A 22,222-nucleotide genomic window follows, 5' to 3' on the forward strand; every position below is an offset into this window, starting at 1 on the left:
CAGCTCTAGTCCATTCACTTGAACGGCTGCGTACGATTCCATTGTATGAATATACAGCCATTTATTTATACGTTTCACTATTTTGCAATTATAAACATTTCTGCAATGCTGTAATCAACACCTTATAATTATTGCCTTATTCCTTCAGTGTTTGAGCTTCTGTAATTTATGTACTTAGAAGTAGAATTCCTGGGTCATACAGTCTGTGCTTATCGTATGAGTCAATCAGTGAACTTAAAGGGCTGCCATGAAGTATTTTAAATTTTCTAGGGAAACGCAGAGAAATTTTAAAGGAAAACACAGCAGTATTTAACATCTCTTGGACTTCAGGTGAACTGCTAGCTTAAGGTAGTTCAAAGTTTCAAGACTCGACCACCCTACATTTCTTTCGATGACATCCTGTCTTTGTGCAGTACCTCGTGATAAAAATCAAGTACTCTGTGAAAATCAGTGCAGAACAGGAAATATGGTGTCTACTCTCATTCCAAGACTTTAAAAGTTATGCAGTGTCCAATGGATGGCACATCTCATTAGTAAGTTAATTTTTAAGTGAAACAAGAATATTATTATTTTTTTCAATGTGCTTGTTTTTTTTTTTTTTTCAGATGGCTACTAAGTGGTTAGGCCATCAATACTTATTAAGTTGGGACCTAACTCTTGACTGAATGGAACTATTAGGTGTTACATTTGGCCTAGAGTCACCAGGAAGAAATTACTAAAACCCTGAGGGTGCTGTGAACAGAGAAAGCAGAAGCCTTTGTTGTAGTCTTTGCTCGTCCTTTAAACTTGGTTTATGTTGTCTTACTTACATTAAGCAGAACTCATGTTAATCAGAAGTGTTATAATTTTAGTATAATCAATTTCATCAATTTTCCCTTCATAGTCTGCTTTTGGTTCTTAACTGCAAATACTCTCCTATCCCAAAGTCGTGATGACACTGTATTTTCTTCTAAAAGTTTTAATATTTTTAATTTTACGTAAGGAGTTTAAACCACCTAAATTTACTTTTGTGTGTAGTATAAAGTAAGGACCTAATTTCTTGATGAATAATTAGCTATTCCAACCAAATTTACTGACTAGAACAGCCCCTCCTCCTTGGCGTCTGTCAAGTTTGCTTAGAGATGTGAGTCTGTTTCCCAGCTCCTATCCTGTTCCATGGATTTAGTTCTCTGATTTCTACAGCTTTATAAGAAGTGCTCTTAAAATTCCCCAAGTTCTTTCTCTTCAGCATCTGCTTACCTATTCTTGGCCTTTGCTTATTCATTAGATTTTAGGGTCAATTTGTTGAATTCCAAGAAAATCCCAATTGGGATATTGGTTGGAATTGCATTTCATGTATAGGTTATTTATGTGAAGATTGATACCTTTTAAACAGTGAGTCTATCTGTGTATGAACACAGTATCTCTCTACTCAGGTTCTTTAAGAATTATTTGTTATTTTCTCCTTGGATAAGTATAAGAATGGTGTTGATTTTTGTACTTTAATTTTGTATCCAGCAACCATGCCAAACTCTACTATTAGTTCTCGATTTGTCAGTAGAGTTTCTCAAATTTTTGTATTGTTTAATAATAAGGAAAGTTTTATCTCCTTTCCAATCATTTTGCCTCGTTTTTGTTTTTCTGGATTCATTGCACTGACTTGGGTTTCTAATACAATGCTGAATGGAATAGATGACAATAGATGATAAAGGGCATCTATCCCTTTCTCCTTAGTTTAACAGAAATGCTTCAGACGATCTTTATTAGGGAAAATAAGTTCCCTTCTATTCCTAGTTTATAACATCTTTCATTATAATTGAGTAGTGAATCTGCCCAATATTTTTCTGCATCTACTGAGATGGTCGTTTAGTTTTTCTGCATTAATCTACTAATTTGATTATTCCATGAATATATTTTCCACTACTGAACTGTACTGGCATTACTTAGATAAAGTCTACTTAATATGATATAAATTTGTATGTATATTACATACACTATTGATTGCTCATATTTTATTTAGGACCTTTGTATCTACATTCATGAATGTGATCTGTCTTTAATATTCTCTTCTGGTACTCTTCTTGCCCAGTTTGGGTGTCAAAGTTATACTAGCCTCATAAATGAGTTGAGTTACTTTCCCTCTTTTTTTTTTCTCTGCAACTTTGCATAAAATAAAAATAACAGCAGTTTGTGTACATTGCTGTCCTTGCTTCCCAAGATATTTTCCCACTGCTTCTACCTGGGTTAGCTGAGGAAAATTCTTCCCTTCGTGCTCCTGTCCTCACGTAGGACCCTCACATGAGTTAAAAGGTAGGTTGCCCACAGGTCAAGTAGTTAGAGTGGGCATGGTGTGGTCTGTGCATGAAGGCAGCTCATCCTCAGTCTTTCTCCACATTTCTCCCTGGCCATATGGGTCAAAAGGTACTCCTTTTCCTTCCCACTTTGAGTTTTTCTCATTCGTTCACATTATTTTTTCTTCTGTTATTTCTTCTATTGAGGGATCAGCACCTTCCCTTAAAAATGCGGTCAGCTTTTTCCTGCAATTGTATAAAATTTTGACCAGCCCCATGACCTCCTTCTTCACTCTTAAGTAATAGATAATCCTATTGGTATGCCCTCATGGGTTAAGATCATGGACTCTGGAACCAGACTGTTCAGATTCAAATCCCAGCTTAGCCAGATTTTAACTTTGTAATTTGTGGAGCTTTTCTGTGCTGCAGGTTCTTCATCTATCAGGGCATTAATTCCATCGTGAGGGCCCTACCCTCATGACCTAATCCAACTTTAATTACCTCCCAAAGTCCCCACCTCCAATGCCATCACCTTGGTATTAGGGTTCAACCTCTGAATTTTGAGGGGACATCCAGTCCTTAGCACTGCCCTATCAAATTTATTTCATCCAGAGTGGATTCCTACTGTAATGATTTTGTTGCCTTTCTTAGCATAAAAATTTTTATGTATTTTGGAATTATAATTTACAGGCTTGATTTGAATGTGATTTCCTTTTAGTTTCTTTTTCTTTTTTCTCTTTCATGCCCTTTTCCTCCCTTCTTTCTCTGTGCACCCCACTCTTTCTAGTGTTTTTGCAGTTTTTCCCTGACCACGCTGTGAAGCTTCATTTCAGGACAGGACTTGTTCAGGTTGTTCAGAATTGCTGGCTCATAGTGACATTGAAGATATTTCAGAAATTGTCCTGGAGCCCGCAGGCAGCTTGGCGGAGTTCCTGGGTGAGAAGCTGAGTCCTTGTTTTGCCACCTTCCCAGGCCTGAAACTCATCAAGAGTTGGGGCTCTAAGAAGTTGGTGATGAGGGTGGTGTCATTCCCATTTCACGTGGAGCACTTGAAGTCCTCCAGCTTTGCTGGAGCTGAGCACGTGAGCACCACTGTCTGCTTCTGGCCAAGGTCTGCTCACCCTTTTGCAGGGATGTTTACCTACATTTTAGCATTGTGTCGTTTTGGTTTCTTCTCTTTTTTATTTTTAAAGATTTTATTTTTTCCTTTTTCTCCCCAAAGCCCCCCGGTACACAGCTGTATGTTCTTAGTTGTGGGTCCCTCTAACTGTGGCATGCGGGATGCCGCCTCAGCGTGGCTCAACGAGCAGTGCCATGTCCGCACCCAGGACCCGAACCAACGAAACACTGGGCCGCCCGCAGCGGAGTGCGCGAACTTAAACACTCAGCCACGGGGCCGACCCCTAGTTTTCTCTTTTTATATCTTTATATTTTATAATTGAACATTTTTTCTATATTTATATTTTACGTATTACTCTTGTGCGTTTGGAGCAAAGGCTATTTAAGGATAAATTCACTAAGATGTTATTTTTTTAAGTTCGACTATTTAAAAATTTTTGTTATCTTTGTTCTAGATCAGAAATCCATAGGAAACATTGGCAAGACAATATTGTAAATTTAGCTAATTGTCATCAAAGCCAGCTTATTTTCCACAGCCCACTTTTCAGAGGTAAAGAGGACTCTCAGAATATACCAGCGATGGTCCTTTCTCTGTGCCAGTCTCCATTCTTTTGTCTTCTCAGTCACGTTTGCTTTCACTCCTGCCTTGTCCATGGGGAGTGACTTTGGGGTGACTCTGGGGGAATTTAGGACTAGCTATCCCTGAGGAAAGGTGGAAAGGAATGCAATAACAAGTGCTACCATCCATTGCAGAAGGCTTTTTGGAAAATATTTACCTGAGTCACTCATCAAAAGATCAACCATGAAAGTTCAACCAATGGATTATCTGTAAAGAAACGGCTGCAGAAATGGCTTGACACAGATGCTGGTCTCAATAGCAAGCTTCAGGACTCCTTATTAAATAAAAAATATTTTGGGAAAACTCAAGATCACTATCATAATAATGTAAAAGCCACATTTTCACCCCATTGCACCCCAGGTCCTGCAGAACTCTGTCAGTTGTAATACATTCTAAACAAAATTTCCTGTGTCCTATAAAAATTCACAGTAATGGCACTGTTGTTAGACAATGGGTCATCACTTCTGAATGTGGCCTTTGCCGATTGTGTGCTCTGTGGTCTCCTTTATTCTGTATTTTTAGGTCTATAAATATAACAGTGGCCTGCACAAAAGGGAGAACACTTTCTCCTGTCTTCTCTGGACTTCAAGTTTCCCTCCACCCCACTTGGCTGAATTCTCTCTGGGATTTAGTCATTGTCCCTTTGTTTAGGAACATTATGTTCTAGTAGGAAAAGGCAGATACTGAAAACTCCAGAGACCGTGCAAAGCTCGTGGAGATTGCTCCAGCTGTTCCAAGCTGTCTTAGAAACTAGATTGTGTTCGTTGGAAATAAATATGTAGAGAACAGATATTTGTGTTTACTGAAACTAATTCTTCTAGGGTTTATCTGACTGTATTCCCACTAAAAGTTCAAAGTGACCATATAGTTTGAGATACATCCACATAACCTTGAAAAAGCATGAGAATCATAAATAGGGGCACATATGCCACTCCGATCCTGATGTGTGACCATAGACTGATGTTTAGAAGGCAAAATTCACTTCTTTGGAAAATCAGAATCAGATACTTTGACTTTTTAAAATTGCACTCATCTTGGTGCTAATCCATCTGGCTTTGTCCACTGTAATTGTCAGGTAGGATCGATCAAGTCCAGATATTGATCTCTAACAATATCTGAAAGGTTTTTTTTTAAGTGTGGGACTTCATAAAGATAATAGGAGGATTTGTTGAGATGGATTTAAGCATATGCTCTGGAATGAGGATTGTATAGTACTATATGAATAAGTATATAAAATAATCTACAAGTAATATACAGTGGAAACCTGATAACCTTCCAGTTGTTCTTCGCTAATGAACTAATGAGAACCCTTAGCCAGAGTAGCTAACTTAACTATTTTTTAGTGATTGCCCTAGAGTTTGCAATATACATTTATAGCTAATCCAGAACCACTTTCAAATAACACCATACCAATTCACGGATATATGAGTATCTTGTAACAAGAAAATAATTCTAGTTCTTTCCTCCTATCCCTTGTATTGTTGCTGTCATTCATTTCACTTTTATATAAGCATACATAAGCATATATATATGTATGATATATACATAAGCATGCATGATCAAATATATTCTTGGCATTATTATTTTGTACAAACTATTATCTGTTTGATCAATTCAGAGTAAGAAAAATGAAGTTTTTATTTAAACTTCACCTATTGCTTCTTCAATGCTTTTCATTTCTCTACATAGATCCAAGGTTCTGACCTATATTATTTTCCTTCTCTCTAAAGAACTTCTTTCAAGATTTCTTGCACAGCAGGTCTACTGGCAACAAATTCTTTCAATTTTTGTTTGTCTGAGAAAGTTTTTCTTTCTCCTTCAGTTTTGAAAGATAATTTCACAGGGTGCAGGATTCTAAGTTGGTGGATTTTTTTTTCCTCAACGCTTTAAGTATTTCACTCCACTGTCTTCTTGCTCGCACCATTTTTGAGAAGTCAGATGTAATTCTTCGCCTTTTCCTCTGTAGGTAAGGGTTTTTTTTTTTCTTCTGGCTTCTTTTAGGATTTTTTTCTTTATCTTTGATAGTCTATAATGTGAAAATGATATGCCTAGGTGTAGTTTTTTTGACATTTATCCTGCTTGGTGTTTTCTGGGTTCATGGATCTGTGGTTTGGTATCTGACATTAATTTGGTGAAATTCTGGTTCCCGTGGTGGTCCACTCATGAGTCTCTGCTCTGGGAAGTTGTCTTCACCTCTCTGTCTCTCCAGTTTGGGGACAACAGTTGGCCCTGTGCCCTCTCCTCTCTTGTATCCAAGAAGAACTGTTGATATTTCAGTCTGCTCAGCTTTTTACTTGTTGTAAGGATGGAGTGGCTACTTCCAAGTTCCTTACATGTGGAATCATTAATGGAATTCTTTCTAAGGTGCCTAATTTAATTGTCTCTTATTCCTCTGGTCTTCTCAGTCCCATCCCATTTGTACCACATGCAGCCAGCAGAGATTAGTTCCTCCCTTATTTCCAGGCTCTTGGTTTTGTTCTCTAGTAAAGTACTTTCTCAGGATTTCTCAGTTTGTTTCTACAAAGGCTTATTTTGGTCAGTGTGCCCTGTGCAGTGCTGACTGCCCGCTTTTCTTGTTAACCCGTGAATTTCGTGAGATTTTGCAGGCCTCGGATTTTCTTTAAGTGTGTGCTTTGCCTGATTTGTACCCAGTAGCTGCAGAGGAGGAGTTATAAGCAGGAAGGGATACTTCTTGATTGTGCTAAATTTTGAAAATGGATCCTTCGTAGAACAGAACCTTGTCCTACCTAATTCCATTGGACGTTCTTAAACCACCAGCAGTGCTCCTATTTGAGCATTTCTTATGTTACACCTGACCATGACAGCCCATTTATGCAGTTAGTTCATTGGGAAAACTATTGGCTTTGAGTCTTACCAGTGTTCTAAGATGTGTGGGTTGCAGCAATGGATAATAACAAAATCAAACCTCATTAACTGATACCCAACTAATATTTGTAGTTGTTGAAATCAGTGTCAGTGTCCTTTCGAGCTAGGAAAAAAGTGAATTGTAAAAATGAGGGCTCAGTTGTGTGCAATAAGGATGTTGCATCATAGGAGTGTGAGGACTGGACGAGTTGGGTTTGCTCTATTCCCTGGTCTCAGAGTGTGAAGCCAATCTTAATGTCACAACATTCAGTAAGCAGAGTTGTGGAAGGAGTTAATGACCCATGATTGAGTAAGTGAGTTACAAGGAAGCTTCAGATTCAGTTTAAAAAATAATTCTCGGGGCTGGCCCCGTGGCCGAGTGGTTAAGCTCGCGCGCTCCGCTGCAGGCGGCCCAGTGTTTCGTTAGTTCGAATCCTGGGCGCGGACATGGCACTGCTCATCAGACCACTCTGAGGCAGCGTCCCACATGCCACAAGTAGAATAACCCACAACGAAGAACAACGAAGAATACACAACTATGTACCGGGGTGGCTTTGGGGAGAAAAAGGAAAAAATAAAATCTTTAAAAAAAATAAATAAATAAATAATAATTCTCAAGGACCTGATATGCATTAAGCACTGTGCCAGGACTCAGGGTACATCATCTCAGGATACATCACATACATGTCAAGGTACATACATCATTTTTATCCTCACAACAAGCTGATAGTATAGTCTCATGAGGTTGAAGACAAGGAAAACGAAGCTGAAGAAGGGTGGGAAGATTGCCCAAGGCTACTCAGCAACTAAGTGTTGAAAGTAAGAATCAAAATCTTTTCTGATTCCGATGGTGTCGTTGTTAGTGTTGATGTTGTGGTTGTTGTTGAACACACACACACACTTCAGTGTGTTTGAGCTCTTGTAGTGGTGAGACTTAAGTTCTTCTTGACTGAGCCCTCATTATGAAGCATAGATCTGAACTCATTGACCAAGGAAATCAAAGATGAAGGGGCCAAGGAGCAAGAAAAAACGAGGTAAATATTTAGTGGGAACTGAAATTGAATGTCAGTATAGTGAGGGTAGACTTGTCAACAGGACAGATGGTTATACAACCCCTGCTCGTCCCTTCTTCTTGTGAAGTTAATGTAATTTCTGTCTATTTAGGGGGATTTTAGTGACAGTGCCCAAAACTGATTCACAGAATTGTTATCTTACATTATAAAAATCAATGTTATATCCAATTTTAGGAAAAGTATAATTTATGTGCTAATGTAAAGTTTAACTTGTATTGCCTAACTTGTACTTACTTAAATGGTTATAAAGAAAAAACCTTGTTCTTTGTCAGTATTTTAAAGACTGGGTATTCAGTACTCTGAATCTCTTTCAGATGATGTGGTTAAATATTCAGTGCCTTAAGTATCTTTGATCTTAAGTTTAACAATAATAGAAAATGTATTTTTTTGCCATAGGTCATTACAATGAGCTAAGTTTTCAGTTGTTTTCTATATATCCTTCCTATATTGAATTTTTGAGTCAGGAAAATCTTTTTTTTTTTTTAATTTTTTTCCCCAAATCCCCCCAGAATATAGTTGTATATTTTAGTTGTGGTTCCTTCTAGTTGTGGCGGAGTCAGGAAAATCTTATATGAACTAAATTAACCATGTAACACTCCCTCTATTTTATGGTCTCAATATTATATTGAGAATATGAAGAGCTATGTCATTGTTTTGTTTTCTTTTTGGACATAAGGAACTTTACTTGTTCTTTATCTCAAAGCATAATTTCCACTTAAGATAATCAGATTTAAAGATGTATGAAGATAGCTGTTAAAAGTAAAGGCTCTTAATTGATCTTTCACTCCCAGTATCCAATAAGATTTACCAAGTATTTACAGCTGCATGGTGACATTTTCATTGCTACACAGAAAAAAGGAGTGAGAATCTCTCGAGGGGCTGGCCCAGCGGCATAGTGGTTAAGTTTGCATGCACCACTTTGGCAGCCTGAGGTTCGCAGGTTCAGATCCCAGGGTACAGACCTACATGCACACTGCTCATCAAGCCATGCTGTGGTGGCATCCTGCGTACAAAATAGAGGAAGATTGGCAACATATGTTAGCTCAGGGCCAATATTCCTCACACACACACACACACACACACAAATCCCCTGAAAATAACATTTTTAATTTGATTCTCATATGTTTTGGAGTGTGATTGATTTCTACTTAATGTCCTTTTCAAGTAAATACTTCCAGATAAGCAGCTAACTTAGTGCTGTGATAAAATATTGATTAACTGGCCTGTTTAATTAATTAAAATTTCTTTTGGGGCTGTGTTCAGTGTGTAGGAGAAAGATACAAAAGGCAAACCAAATTAAACACCAATATCATTTTTTTTCCTTTAATTTCCAGGAAAAGGTCTAGGTCATATAGATTGAGCTTAATCTCTTACACTTTCTGTGTTTGCATTGTTACATCATGATCCCTGCCCTTAAAAGGATGGCCTGATTCTAACCCCCTCCGTAGAGGTATTACAATAGCCTATGTCAAAGAAAGATTCTGTTATTCCAGCAATTGGTTTACAGAGTTAATTAATGAGTATGTCGCTCAAGATTAATAGTTGAGTTTTTACTGCAAAGGAGCCGTTATCAATCAGAGTCCCCTACAGGAAACATATGGCACACCCAAATTGAACTTGGCTACTTTCAAAGGTGTAGGTAGGGTTTAGGGAAACTAAGAAAGGTAATCCATTACCCCTGCCCATTAACAGTGAGGGTGGGGCGAACTGAGGCTACTGTGGCTGGGACTGAAGAAGTGAGGGGAGGGAGCAGTTATCCAAAGAAACAGTGTCTCCATTTCGCAAACCCAACTGGAAGCCACAGCAGTCCATAGGATCCACTTCCCAGAGTTCAGAGCAGGTGCAGAGTGGATCTGGAGTGACAAACAGAAGAAGTGTAGCACAGGAGAGGAGAAGATGAAAAATCAATATCAATAGTGTTTAGACTACTAGCAAACCAAGCTGGATTGCAGGTCTGGGTCTTGACTCGAGAACTGAAGAAGGCTAACATTTATTGAGTGCTGTTCCAGTTACTAATGCTATCTAACAAGCCAAGCTAAATTTAATATGGTAAAACAAGCCTCATTTTATTATGCTCATGGATTCTGTAGGTCGGAAATTTAGACAATGCACAATAGGGATGGCATGTCTCTGCTCCATGATGTTTGGCACCTGGCCTAGGAAGACTAGGATAGCTGGGGGTAACTCAAAGGCCTGAGGGCTGGAATCATCTGGAGGCTCCTTTACTCACATGACTGGCACCTGGGCTGGATGACTAAAGGCTGGGATCCTGTCAACTGGAGCGCCTGTACCTAGCCCCTCCAAGGGCATGGGCTTCTTACACCTTAGCAGCTGGAGAGTGCCGAGAGTGAGAGATCCGAAAGAATCAGATGGACATTGCATGACCCTTTATGACCTAGTCTCTGAACTCAAGCAACATCACTCCTGCATTTGGTCCAAGGCCAGAGTAACGAGACACCATGTCTTGATGGAGGGATGGCATGGTCCCATTGCAGAAGAGCATGCTGGGTGAGAGGTTATTGTTGCAGCCATCTTTGGAAAATACAACTTACCATGTACATATACCATATGCATGCCATAGAGATATGGCAATATGAACTAATATAATATAATGCATAATATAAGTCCAAATAATTTCCTAATTGTAAAATTATATTAACCAGAATCCTCTCATTACCCAAGGTTTCCAGCAACCAAACTTTAGCTTTGTCTCCCCTTCGTGGATTACAAATTTTAAAATGTAGAAGACACTTCCAGAGATCAACTAGCTCAGCTTCCTGCCCTCAAACAGTCGGAATGTCGTTGCTCTCATTTCTCTGCAGTTAGCCAAGAAACGGGTGGAAGGAAAAGTAGAGACCAGAACCAGGACTCTTGGCTTTTCTTTGTTTTATTTATTTAACCAGAAATTGGTAAAGGATGAAATTATTAATTAAATTTTTCCCAGTGAACACACAGCACCAGAACTGAGGAGGAAGCTCCTGGTCGGGTGTGGCATTCCTATAACATGGGGAAAGTCCACCTGCTGGGTTGGGGTTCCTTGTCAGAAGATTTGGACTTAGCTGTGTATCTGTCATGTGAGAACTCAAGGTCCAGGAGAATGGAAGATTAGTGTTCACCATGACCGTTAATTCAACAGGGAAACTCTGACACGTTGTTAATTTTCCTTTGCGCACTCAACTGTTAAGTGGTTGAAATGTTACCTATCTCTTCAAAAAGAATAAAATATTGTTTTATTTAACAGTAAAAATATTGCTGATTCATTGTAAAGGATTCACTTACTGTTTTGCAACTCCCTCTGACATTTTTAAATGGCAAGATGCCGTTTCTGGCATCTGGGTATGCGAGCCAGCCTGGGCGATTGGCTGGACCAAGTCCTTGGTCCAGCATGAGGTGACAAGTGGTAGGAGAGATGGCCCCATTGTGGGTCCTGCCAGCTCTGATGCTGTGGGGAATCCCCTCGATGTCTTTGATGCTAAACTGGGGAGGTGACCAGCTTTTTGGTGGACTCATGGCTTTTTCGTGGCCTCTTCAATTTTGGAGTTCTGTACACCAAGGAGCTCACTCAAGACCTGGATGCCCTGAGAGCTCAGGGTGCCAACCTTCGTGCAAGCTGATCGCTCTGTCCCTAGGGGTCTCAGTCTTCAGTCTTCTCACCCAGTGTTTCACATTTAACATTGAAGTGTTAGCTCTCTCAAGAGAGATGGTGACTCTCTTCCTCTCAGTCCCTTCAGCTCTCAATCCATGAGATTCCGGCCACTCCTCTAAGTTCTCTGCTAATGATGTCCTAATTAGGGGAGCTGATGCGCATGTCCTAATTAGCAGAGCACAGTGTGACTTCATTGTGCCTCAGTTTCTTCATCTGTCAGATAGCAATAATGATAGTGTTGTCTTCATTAAGTTTTGTGTGGTTTCAGTTATTACATATCATAATAGATAATAGGTAGTATATTTTATATATATATTTATATACATATATGTATATACATATTTGTCTGAGATATATATATGTATGTATACACACACGCATGCACAAACACACACAGTTTTGAACAGTGCCTGAGACAAGGTAAGCCCTACATGTTAGCTATTCTTTATTCTTTTCTGTTTTTTAGAGATTGGCACCTGAGCTACCAACTCTTACCAATCTTTTTCTTTTCCCTTCTTTTTCTCCCCAAATCCCCCTAGTACATAGTTGTATATTTTAGTTGTGGATCCTTCTAGTTGTGGCATGTGGGATGCCACCTCACTGTGGCCTGATGAGCAGTGCCATGTCCGCACCCAGGATCTGAACCAGTGAAACCTTGGGCTGCCAAAGCGGAGCACAAGAACTTAACCACTCAGCTGTGGGGCTGGCCCCTATGTTAGCTATTCTTATATATCCAAAGTCAAGTCCAGCCTACAGATATGCCTGGTTTGCCTGTAGACTCTCCACTCCCTGCATGCTTCTCTTACTCCCTTTTCCGACCTGGTTTTGGAAGGCAGCAGTATTATCAATGTCTGCCATCAAAACCCTCTGCTTGAAAAAACTTGACCTCTCAAATTTCACAACATTAATTTGAATTTTATTCTGGTCTTTGAGAGTTTACTAACCCCAACTAATATAAAACTCCCTACTGGGCCAGCCCGGTGGGATACTGGTTAGGTTTGTGCACTCTGCTTCAGTGGCCTAGGGTTCATGGTTTCACATCCCAGGCACAGACCTACACACTGCTCATCAAGCCGTGATGTGGTGGCATCGCACATACAAAAAATAGAGGAAGATTGGCACAGATGTTAGCTCAGCGACAATTTTCCTCAAGCAAAAGGAGGAGGATTGGCAAAAGATTTAGCTCAGGGCCAATCTTCCTCATCCCAAAAAATAAGACTCACTACCTCCTCCATTCCTTTATTAAACTAACAATGTAGCAATTGTAACACCTGGTGATAATATCTGCTTTCATTATTTAAATCTCACTTTGTTTTTTACCTGGCATATATGAGTTAGTCTTGTGTCTAAAGCTCAATTAATCTATGTATTAGATTATATATTAGTCTACCTATACTGCCTGTATTCCTTCCTAAAAAAGATCTCTTCACCCATTGCCAGCTGCAGCATGGGTGGATGAGATGTCTCCATTCCTCATCCCTACTTTGAAAACCAAGTAACTCATGGACAACTTTCCCATTAGCCATAAGCACTGGACATCACCAGGTGCCTCACCTGACACGGAGCATGTGGGCTCAGGATTCAATATGTGTGACCCTTTCTTCCTGATCCCAGGTATCCGCCGCCAGACGGCCCATTGTGTGAAGCAGGGCCACGGGATGGTGAAGGCTACATTTTGTGACCCAGAAGCACAGCCCAACGGGAGACAGAAGAAGTGCTATGAAAGGGATTGTCCACCCAGGTAACCGCTGACAACAGCTGGAGCTCCATGCGTCTGCCTGGAATGACGTCACATTAGCAGTAATCCAGTGTTCAGTGATGAAGGAGAGCTGTGTGGCCTTGTTATTAGAATAAATACAGGAAAACTGTTACAGGTTTCTGTGGTTCTGCTCTTGGAGCCTGTGGTATGCAGTGAGAGGACATTTTCTCCCCAGATAGCAGTGTTTCTTACAAAGCTGGTGTGTTCTGTGTTTAATTATTTGGTAAGACTAAGTCCCAAAGCATTGTTCAAGAGAATGCTATTGTCGATTCAAATAATCCGTAATCAGTCTATAAATCAAAATTGGGGCAAGTTTATTATCAGCCAGATCTGAGGACTAGCCCGGGGACTTCCTTCCCCAAGGAAGGAAGGGCATCAAAGAAGTAGGGTGTACAGAGTGGTTATATACCATCTTGGAACACAAAGCATACATCACATATGACAGGAATGTCTCCTTTACAATGGTCATGAGATTGCTTTGCTGGCACAACAAATCAGTGGTCACAGGATGAGCACAGCAGGTCAGTAGTTAATCTTTAGTCCCCAGGAAGAGATGCTTATCCTTAAAGAAATGCCTGTATAGGGGGAAGTTACATCCCTATCTTTAATGGCATCATTCCTGCCTTTGGGACATAGTAAATATTTAAAGCAGATATACAGTGCATGCTCACAGGCCACCTCAGGCCCTTTTTGGAAAAACGATGTCTGGCCAAATTAGTTTTAAACCAAATGACTTCCTCATATACTCCAATATATCCTATTGCTTTTCATTTATTTGTTACCAGGTAGGTCACCCAAAAGTTCTTTTGCTAGTGGTGCGGCTTTCCCAAGAGTGCTTCACCAGTACAACAGTAGCCTCCAGACAACACATTGACACCTCAGATCACAGTGTCTGGTTGTATTGAGGCTGCCCGGGAGAATGGACCTATAGAGCGGGCTTTCTCAATCTCAGCACTGTTGACATTAGGGCTGGGTAAGTCTTTGTTGTGGGGGGCTGTCCTGTGTATCGTAGGATGTTTAGCAGTATCCCTGGCCTGTATCCACTTAGATATTAGTAGCACCCTGCCCCCTGTCCCCAGTCCAGGTTGTGACAATCAAAAATGTCTCCAACCATTGCCAAATGTTTCCAGAGGGCAAAATGACCCTTGGTTGAGAACCACTGTTATAGAGGTATTGGTTTGCTGGTAACCATATTGGTTCAAGATACTGGGATCCTAGAAAGTAGCTGGGATGTTATTATGAGGGGCTTATGTTAAAGAGAGAGAAGGGGAGAGAAAGAAGAGGAAGATGGAGGAGGAGGAAGGAGAGAGGGAAAGAGAGGGAGAGAGAGAAGGAAGGGAAGGGAGAGGAAGGAAGGAAAGAATTAATCGTTAGGAGTGTCTTCATTCTCTAGTGACCTTAAACAGAGGTGTGTTTAAGTTGCAGATTCCATCAGGCATTCATTCCAGCCCTAACAAGACACACTAAGAGGAGTTTAGATAAACGGGAGGGGACTAGTTAGTATCACAAATCAAGCAAGTGACAAGCTGAATTCTAAAGAAGAGCTAGAAGAATGTGATAAATGCCACAGAACCAGGTCAAAAAGGAGAGTGTAGACAAGTTCATTAAGTCAAGCAATGTCAGTCTCTTATAGGCTCCAACATGCAGGACGAGAGGCCAGGGTGTTCTCATCTCAGAGGGACAAGGTTTATTCTCTGTGCAGCTGTGAGGTCCAGAGCCAGACGCCACCCCTCTCGAGGCAGCACCGAGGTGCTGTGATCACCTCACCTTGCTGTGGCTCTTTCCTGTAACTCTTTTGCTGGGAAGAACTGGGAACTGGAGGAGCAGGTGAGGCCAGCACTAGGCTTTATATGTAATTGCAGTTTCTGTGATACCATTTCAGGGAAGAATGAGCCAAGAAAGAGAAGCCTTTTTTAGAGCTAATCGATAGCCTGCTCTCTGCAGAGTTCAGGTGCTTCCATCATACTCATTCTCTCTCAGAGTTAATGACTCTCTACCAATAAATTCCTTTTGTACTTATTAGATGGCAATCACTCCACACATGCCTGGGATTCTTGCCTGTTGCTATGCAACCTCCCCAAAGCTGCCCAGGTGTTATCTGAAACCTGTCTCAGAGGGCAGGGAGAGACCCAGAGAAGAAAAAAAAGAGGCAAGCCACTCCTGATTGGTAGGTGGCAAGTTTAATAAGCAGGGGAACTTACTTAAGAGGCTTGAATTGGGTGGCGGCAAAATGAGTAGATTTCCACACCCACCCTCCAAATCCTCAAAGTTTATATTGAAGCTTTAACTAAGTTCAGTCCCACACAGGGGGGCTTAACTGCGTTTAGTCTCATACCCAGTCCAGATAGTCTAATCATCATATTACTGTCTCAAGGCTGCCTCCTTGGGGCAGCTTCTGGGAGTGGGGAAGGCAAGAGGAGCACACATTCCAAAGATGGGAGCGGGTGGGGAGGCCCCCAGTGGCCCAGGTCCAACACATAGGTCAACTGGCAGTCACATCTTTTGGATGACCTTCCCCAACATTGCTTCCCTTTTCAAAACCACTCTCTCTGGTGGATCAGCTACCTTCTTAAAGCCACAGCTATTTATTTCCTGAATCTAATTTTATCCCTGAAGTTTGGGTTCTCATTTTTATTGTTTTACATAATCTGCCTTGGCCTTAATGTTACCAGCTAATATTCATTATTTCCCATAAGAGATACAATGGTGGTAATAACCATATGACAGTTACCATTTATTGAGCACTGCGATATTGTGATATAATACAAGATATATATTTGGTCTCCATCCCTGGTTCCTGGCAGAGCTCCTAAAACCTTTGGAATCTCCAAAGTGGAAGTGATAAGTGCTTTTTTGTATGTTAGTGAGATGACTGGTGGCTGGGGGCTCCTGGATAGCCTCAGGATGAGGTCTGGTTGCCAGAGGACCCAACCACGTGGTTAGAGGGTTGGAACTTTCAGCCCCACCCCTTAACCTCTGGGGAGGGGAGAGTGGCTAGAGATTGCACTAATGGCCAATGATTTAATCAATCATGCCCTTGTAATGAAGCCTCCATAAAAAACCCTAACCAAAGGGAAAGCTTCTGGGTTGCTGAACACATGGAGGTGCTGGGAGGGTGGCACACCTGAAGAGGGTATAGAAGCTGTGCACCCCGTCCCCCATACCTGCCCTCTGCATCTCTTCCATCTGGCTGTCCTTGCATTGTGTCCTTTTACAATTAACCAGTAATCGAGTAAATAAAATATTTTCCTGAGTTCTGTGAGCCACTCTAGCAAGTTATTAAACCTGAGGAGAGGGTCATGGGAACCCCCTATTTATAGCCAGTAGGTCAGAAAGAAGCACCGGTGACAACCTGGACTTGCGATTTGGATCTGAAAGTAGCAGGGTGGGCAGTCATGTGGGACTGAACCCTTAACCTGTGGGGTTTGTGCTAACTCTAGACAGTGTCAGAATAGCTTGCTGTGGGAAATGCACACATTCGTTGAACCAGAAGTATTGTGAAAGTAGAGTAGAAGAAAGGTGGATTTTTTTAAGCACCTATTGCTGCGCAAAGGGCATGATCTGCTTGCTGCAAGACACAGGACAATCCAGAGGCAAGACAACGGTAGAGAAAGGACCTTTATTAAGCGAAAAGCCAGCTAATTGGAAGATGGTAGACTCATGTCCTAAAGAACCTTAAAGAGAAGACAGAATCTTGAAGCAACTATATAGGGTTAGTGAGATATAGAGATGGGAATGCAAAGTGTTAACCAACTGGTGCTGCAGACTGGAGGTCACCATACCATCTGGCATGCTACACTAGGGGGATGCCACACTAGACCTCTTAACTGTCTCTGATGATGTATGCCAGTATAGAATCTCTGTCTGGGGGTTGTTGGAGGAGAGGGTCAAGAAGGTTGTCTGTCTGCTGCCATAGACTAGGGGTCGCTACGTTTCTAAGGAACTCAAAAGAACCAAGTTACTGTCTTATGGCAGCTGGGAGGTTTAAAGCTAAGCAAGGGTCATAAGTCATAATGCATGCAGTTTTCTTTATGTTTCAGTTATTTGTTATCTAGCCTACGTATGAGCTGGAGAATGCCCAGCTGGGTTAATTACTTAGAGGTTATCCATAGGTACAATATGGTTCCCTTTCTACAAAATGCCTTCCCTTGTGTCAAGTCGTGTTGAGCCGGTATCACACTTACTTCACTCTTGGCGATGTTTTAGAGATGCCTTATATATTCTCTTTATTGTTTTAAACTACTTGGAAAAATAATTATTATTATGCCAATTATGCAGAGGAAGAAATGTTCATTACCTGAGTATCTCGCAACCAGTAGATGGCAGAGGTCTGAATCCAAGGCTGGCTAGCTATAAGCTGCAGCAGGTGTATGTACAGGAGACCCGTCAAAGAGAGACAGGCACCCTCCCCTTATTCGGGCTGTGTCTAAAGCAAAGCAAGCCCTGTGCTAGGTGTGGTGGGTGCCGAAAGATTTTGATGCAGGCCCTCACCTGCTGAGGCTGAGGTAGAGCTGAGGACATCGACTGTGTACATAAAAGCAACATCATCAAAGAAGACAGTGGATTCGGTGTCAGCTCTCTGTTTTGGAACAGACATCAATCTGTACCCAAGATTTTCTTATTCACCTGTAGCTGAAAACTTGGCTTCACTATTTTCAGAATTTACTTCCCATAAGGAAAGTTAACTTTACCTACCTCTGCACTCTAATTACCAGAACTTTCTAGTGGGAGGTAACTTTATAAGACACAACCAGTGCTAGGATGGATATTGGGACACGAGTCTGGAGGCTGAAGGACAGGAGGTGAACTGAGGCTGAACACCAGATAAATGCACAGAGGAGGAGCCTTGATAAAGGAATTCTCAAGTGGTCCAGGGTCTTCAAAGTTGGCCCTGAGTGAGGCCATGTGGTGGGTTGAAAAATAGCCACCAAGATAGCCACGTCCTGATCTCTGGAGCCTGCAAATATTACCTTATTTGGAAAAAGGGTCTTTGCAGATGTGATTAAGATTGAAATGAGGAGATTATCTTGGATGATCCACCTGGGGCCTAAATGCCATCACAAGTGTCTTTATAAGAGAGAGGGAGAGAGAAAGTTCACCCACACACACAGAGGAGAAGGCGATACAAAGACGGAGCAGAGAGAGATTTGAAATCACTGGCCTGAAAGATTGGAGCGATGGGCCACGAGCCAAGGAATGCTGGTGGCCACCACAAACTGAATGAGGCAAGGAAGGGATCTTCCCTAGAGCCTCCAGAGGGAGCACAGCCCAGCTGACACTTTGATTTCATCCTGTTAATACTGATTTCAGATGTCTGGCCTCCAGAACTATAAGAAACTAGATTTCTGTTCCTTTAAGCCACCAAGTTTGTGGAAATTTGTTACAGAAGCCCAAAGAAACTAATACAGGTAGCTTAGTGCAAGCATAATGTGAAAGCAGAGGAAGAACCGAGACCACTCCACCAAGGCATAGAAGCTCCAAAGCTTGGAAAAGCATTCGATAAGGGTTTATTCAGAGTGTGGGGCAGAAGATTTTTTGGAATAGCACAAATATGTCACTTCCTAAGGAAGCTTACAGCCAGGAAGGCTACATGAGATCCATACACATCAGCAGGACAGAGCAGCTCTTGTCAGGGCTGGGACCAGCAGATGCCTCGCCCAGTGCCCTGTTTCCTGGCCACTGTCCATATGGTCCCCACCCTCCTTGGGGCTTTGTGGTTAATCAACATCTCTTCATCTCTCAGTTCTAAGAGCAGTATTGTTAGTACAAGGTAGATGATACTCCTTTTTTCCTGGAATGCTTCTTAAGCTGCGTGCACAAATGCAGCTTGCTGATTCAGAGCGAAATTTTGAAATGGACCAGTTACGCAACCCCCTCTCACACAATTGGTAATGAAGCTCTGGCAGTTAGAATGGAAGTGCTGATGGCCACAGAAGAGAGCCGGGCTACCAGACAGCCACTGTGCAGTGCCGATCAGCACAAACGTGACATCCTGTGCCCAGATTGTCTTGGGGAGCTGAAGATCATTTTTGCGGCTGCCGCTTCTGCCGTTCCACATTGTCACACTTCAAGGGAGGAAAATAATCCATCTCATTCCTCAGCTTCTGCTGTTGTGTTGAAAACATAATTTCCTCCAATTCCCTCTGAACAATTTGAAGATTATACTTAAGAAAGAAGAATGAAGCAAAAGCAATTGGACAAGTCTTGTTAAATCTTTGTCGTTTGGTAGCATTTTTTGTTTAAGCTACTTTCCCCTCTGTCTGGTATCTATTTCCTAAGGTCTGAATTTCTTGGAGACTCTTTCTGTATATGAATAATGCCTGGTCCCCAGCTTGTGGTCATTAAAGATCAACAAAATTAGCAGATCAAGCCTGAATTAACCCAGTTCAGAACTCGAGCTAAAGGCACAGCCTTCTGAGAGGGATATTTGTGATTCTAATAGTGTTTTTTAACCAAAAGTAAAATACCTGAGCTAACATCCGTTGCCAATCTTCCTCTTTTTTCTGGATGTGAGCTGCCACCACATCATGGCCACTGACAGATAAGTGGTGTAGGTCCACACCTGAGGAACCACACCCAGGCCACCAAAGCAGAGTGCACCAAACTTAACCATTTACCACTAGGCCACTGAGGCCGACCCTGTTTTTGTTTTCATATCCAAGGTGACACACACACACACACACACATACATACATATTTATGGTTCATCCATATTTATGTTTCAAATTTATGGTACCTATATTTAGGAGATTGCTTGACCCCAGCTAGCTAATTTTGTTGAAATTTCATTTTTAATATTTGTTTTGTCCTCCTGTATATATTCCTTTCCCTGAATCCATACTTGTTTACTTAATGCGCCTGGAGTGAAATCTTTATCAAAAGTAACAACTAGCAAAGTCACCTGTGGTGCTTCTATTGTGCAGTTCATTTTTGTTGAAATAGATAAGGCTCTCTAACTTGTTCAGAGCTTTTGACTCCTAAAAATGTTAAGGAAATGTAACACATAACAGGTACAATTTCTGAAAATGCATTCTGAAGTAAGATATGATGAGCTAAATAGAATTCCATGAAATATTTAAACACAATGGTTAATTTACAGAAGTCCTTCTTACTTATGATTGCATTTCAACTTGCCAAAATATTTATGAAATAGTCAGGGGTAGAGGGTGGATATTATCCCCAGGTGGTATATGAGGAGACAGACGTTCAAAGAAGTTGGATGCCATGTCCTAGGGTAAAGAGGTAGAGAGGAAACTAACAATTTTTAAGAACCCACTATTTTTCTTTTGCTTTATTTAATTTTTAATTGATGAACCTACATTGACACATCATAATCACCCAAAGTCCATAGATTACCTTAGGGTTCACTCTTGGTGTTGTATGGTCTATGGGCTTGGACAAATATATAATGACATATATCCACCATTATAGTATCATACAGAGTAGTTTCATGGCCCTAAAAATCCTATGTGCTCTGCCTACTTATCTCTGCCTCCCCCCATCCCCTTGGCAACCACTGATTTTTTTACTGTCTCCATAGTTTTGTCCTTTCCAGAACGTCATATAATGGAACTTGTATAGTATGCAGCCTTTTCAGATTGGCTTCTTTCACTTAGTAATATGCATTTAAGGTTCCTCCATGTCTTTTCATGGCTTGATAGCTTATTTATTCTCAGGGTGAATAATATTTTATGGTCTGGATGTACCACAGTTTATCCGTTCATCTTTGGACAGACATCTTGGTTGCTTTCTAGTTTGAGCAATTATAAATAAAGCTGCTGTAAACATCCATATGCAGGTTTTTGTGTGGACATAAGTTTTCAGCTCCTTTGGGTAAATACCAAGGAGCACAGTTGCTGGATTGAGAACCCACTCTTCTTCCAGCCCTTTCCGTATTGCCCAGGCATTTATTCTTGTTAGCAATCCTGATTGGTAGATATTTTTATGCCATTCTACAGATGAGGACATCTGTAAAGCCTTCACAAAAATTTTCCAAAGTCACTTAGCGTCAAGTGGCAGAGTCTAGATTTGAACCTAGATGTGTCTGCTGAGAAGTCTGTGCTGGTGCTACCACACCATGCTGCTGCCCAGCATCTCAGGATGAGCAGGTTTTGGTGCTAAAACCAGAATTTCAAGATTTAAAATACTTCTCACATGTTAAATCACAATGAAAATGTTATAAACAAGCAGAAAATTCTAACGTCAAAGCTAAATCATGCATACAAATTCGCAAAGGGATTAAAGAAAGGAAATTAATTTACTTTTTTAAGCAATAAATGAAAAATAAATATTAATTACAGTGTTAATATTATTTGTTTTTGCAAGCTTAGTCCAATAGTTTCCCTGGATATAAATTTCAGGTTGAAGCATCTTCCTCTGTCATCAGTTTCCATAATATCTGAAAAGTTCATCCCCATCATTCCCTCTCCTAAATGTCATGTCCCTCTCCTAAAATGATTTCATGTGCAAGATTTAATCTTTTTATTTCTGGATTATTATCCTTCAGTAGTAATTTGTTTCTGCATTGACTTTGGACACTCTGTGTTCTGTCTCAAATGAGTACTTAAGACAGATTTTCTTTAAAGATTTAGTAAAACCTTCTGATAATCTAAACATAAGAAATATGTATTACATTGTCAGTGGCTTTCAGGATGAAAGTCTTGCATAGCACATTCCAGGATGGAGTAGTCTGTCAAAACAGAAATTCTTTGGAATTTAAAGTGTATCTGACTCCAGAAAGAGGTCATTTGAGTCTCTTCTTCCTATTGACTTCTCTCTGAACTTTGGTTTACTGCAAAGCAAAGATTTGCTAGGCTACAGCTGTGATGGTGCTCAGCATATCCAAAGTGCCCAGTAAACCCCTGATAGCAA

The 22,222-nt window shown here is 40.9% G+C and overlaps 1 protein-coding gene across 1 annotated transcript in view; it reads left to right on the forward strand.

Moving 5' to 3' along the window:
- Positions 1 to 22,222, forward strand: part of ADAMTS12 (ADAM metallopeptidase with thrombospondin type 1 motif 12) — a 315,216-nt gene that overhangs the window by 238,284 nt on the left and 54,710 nt on the right. The window contains 1 exon segment of the mRNA XM_070587073.1: positions 13,207 to 13,333. Coding sequence (XP_070443174.1) covers positions 13,207 to 13,333 — 127 coding nt within the window.

This window comes from Equus przewalskii, chromosome 20 (genome assembly GCF_037783145.1).
Source record: "Equus przewalskii isolate Varuska chromosome 20, EquPr2, whole genome shotgun sequence".
NCBI lineage: Eukaryota > Metazoa > Chordata > Mammalia > Perissodactyla > Equidae > Equus > Equus przewalskii.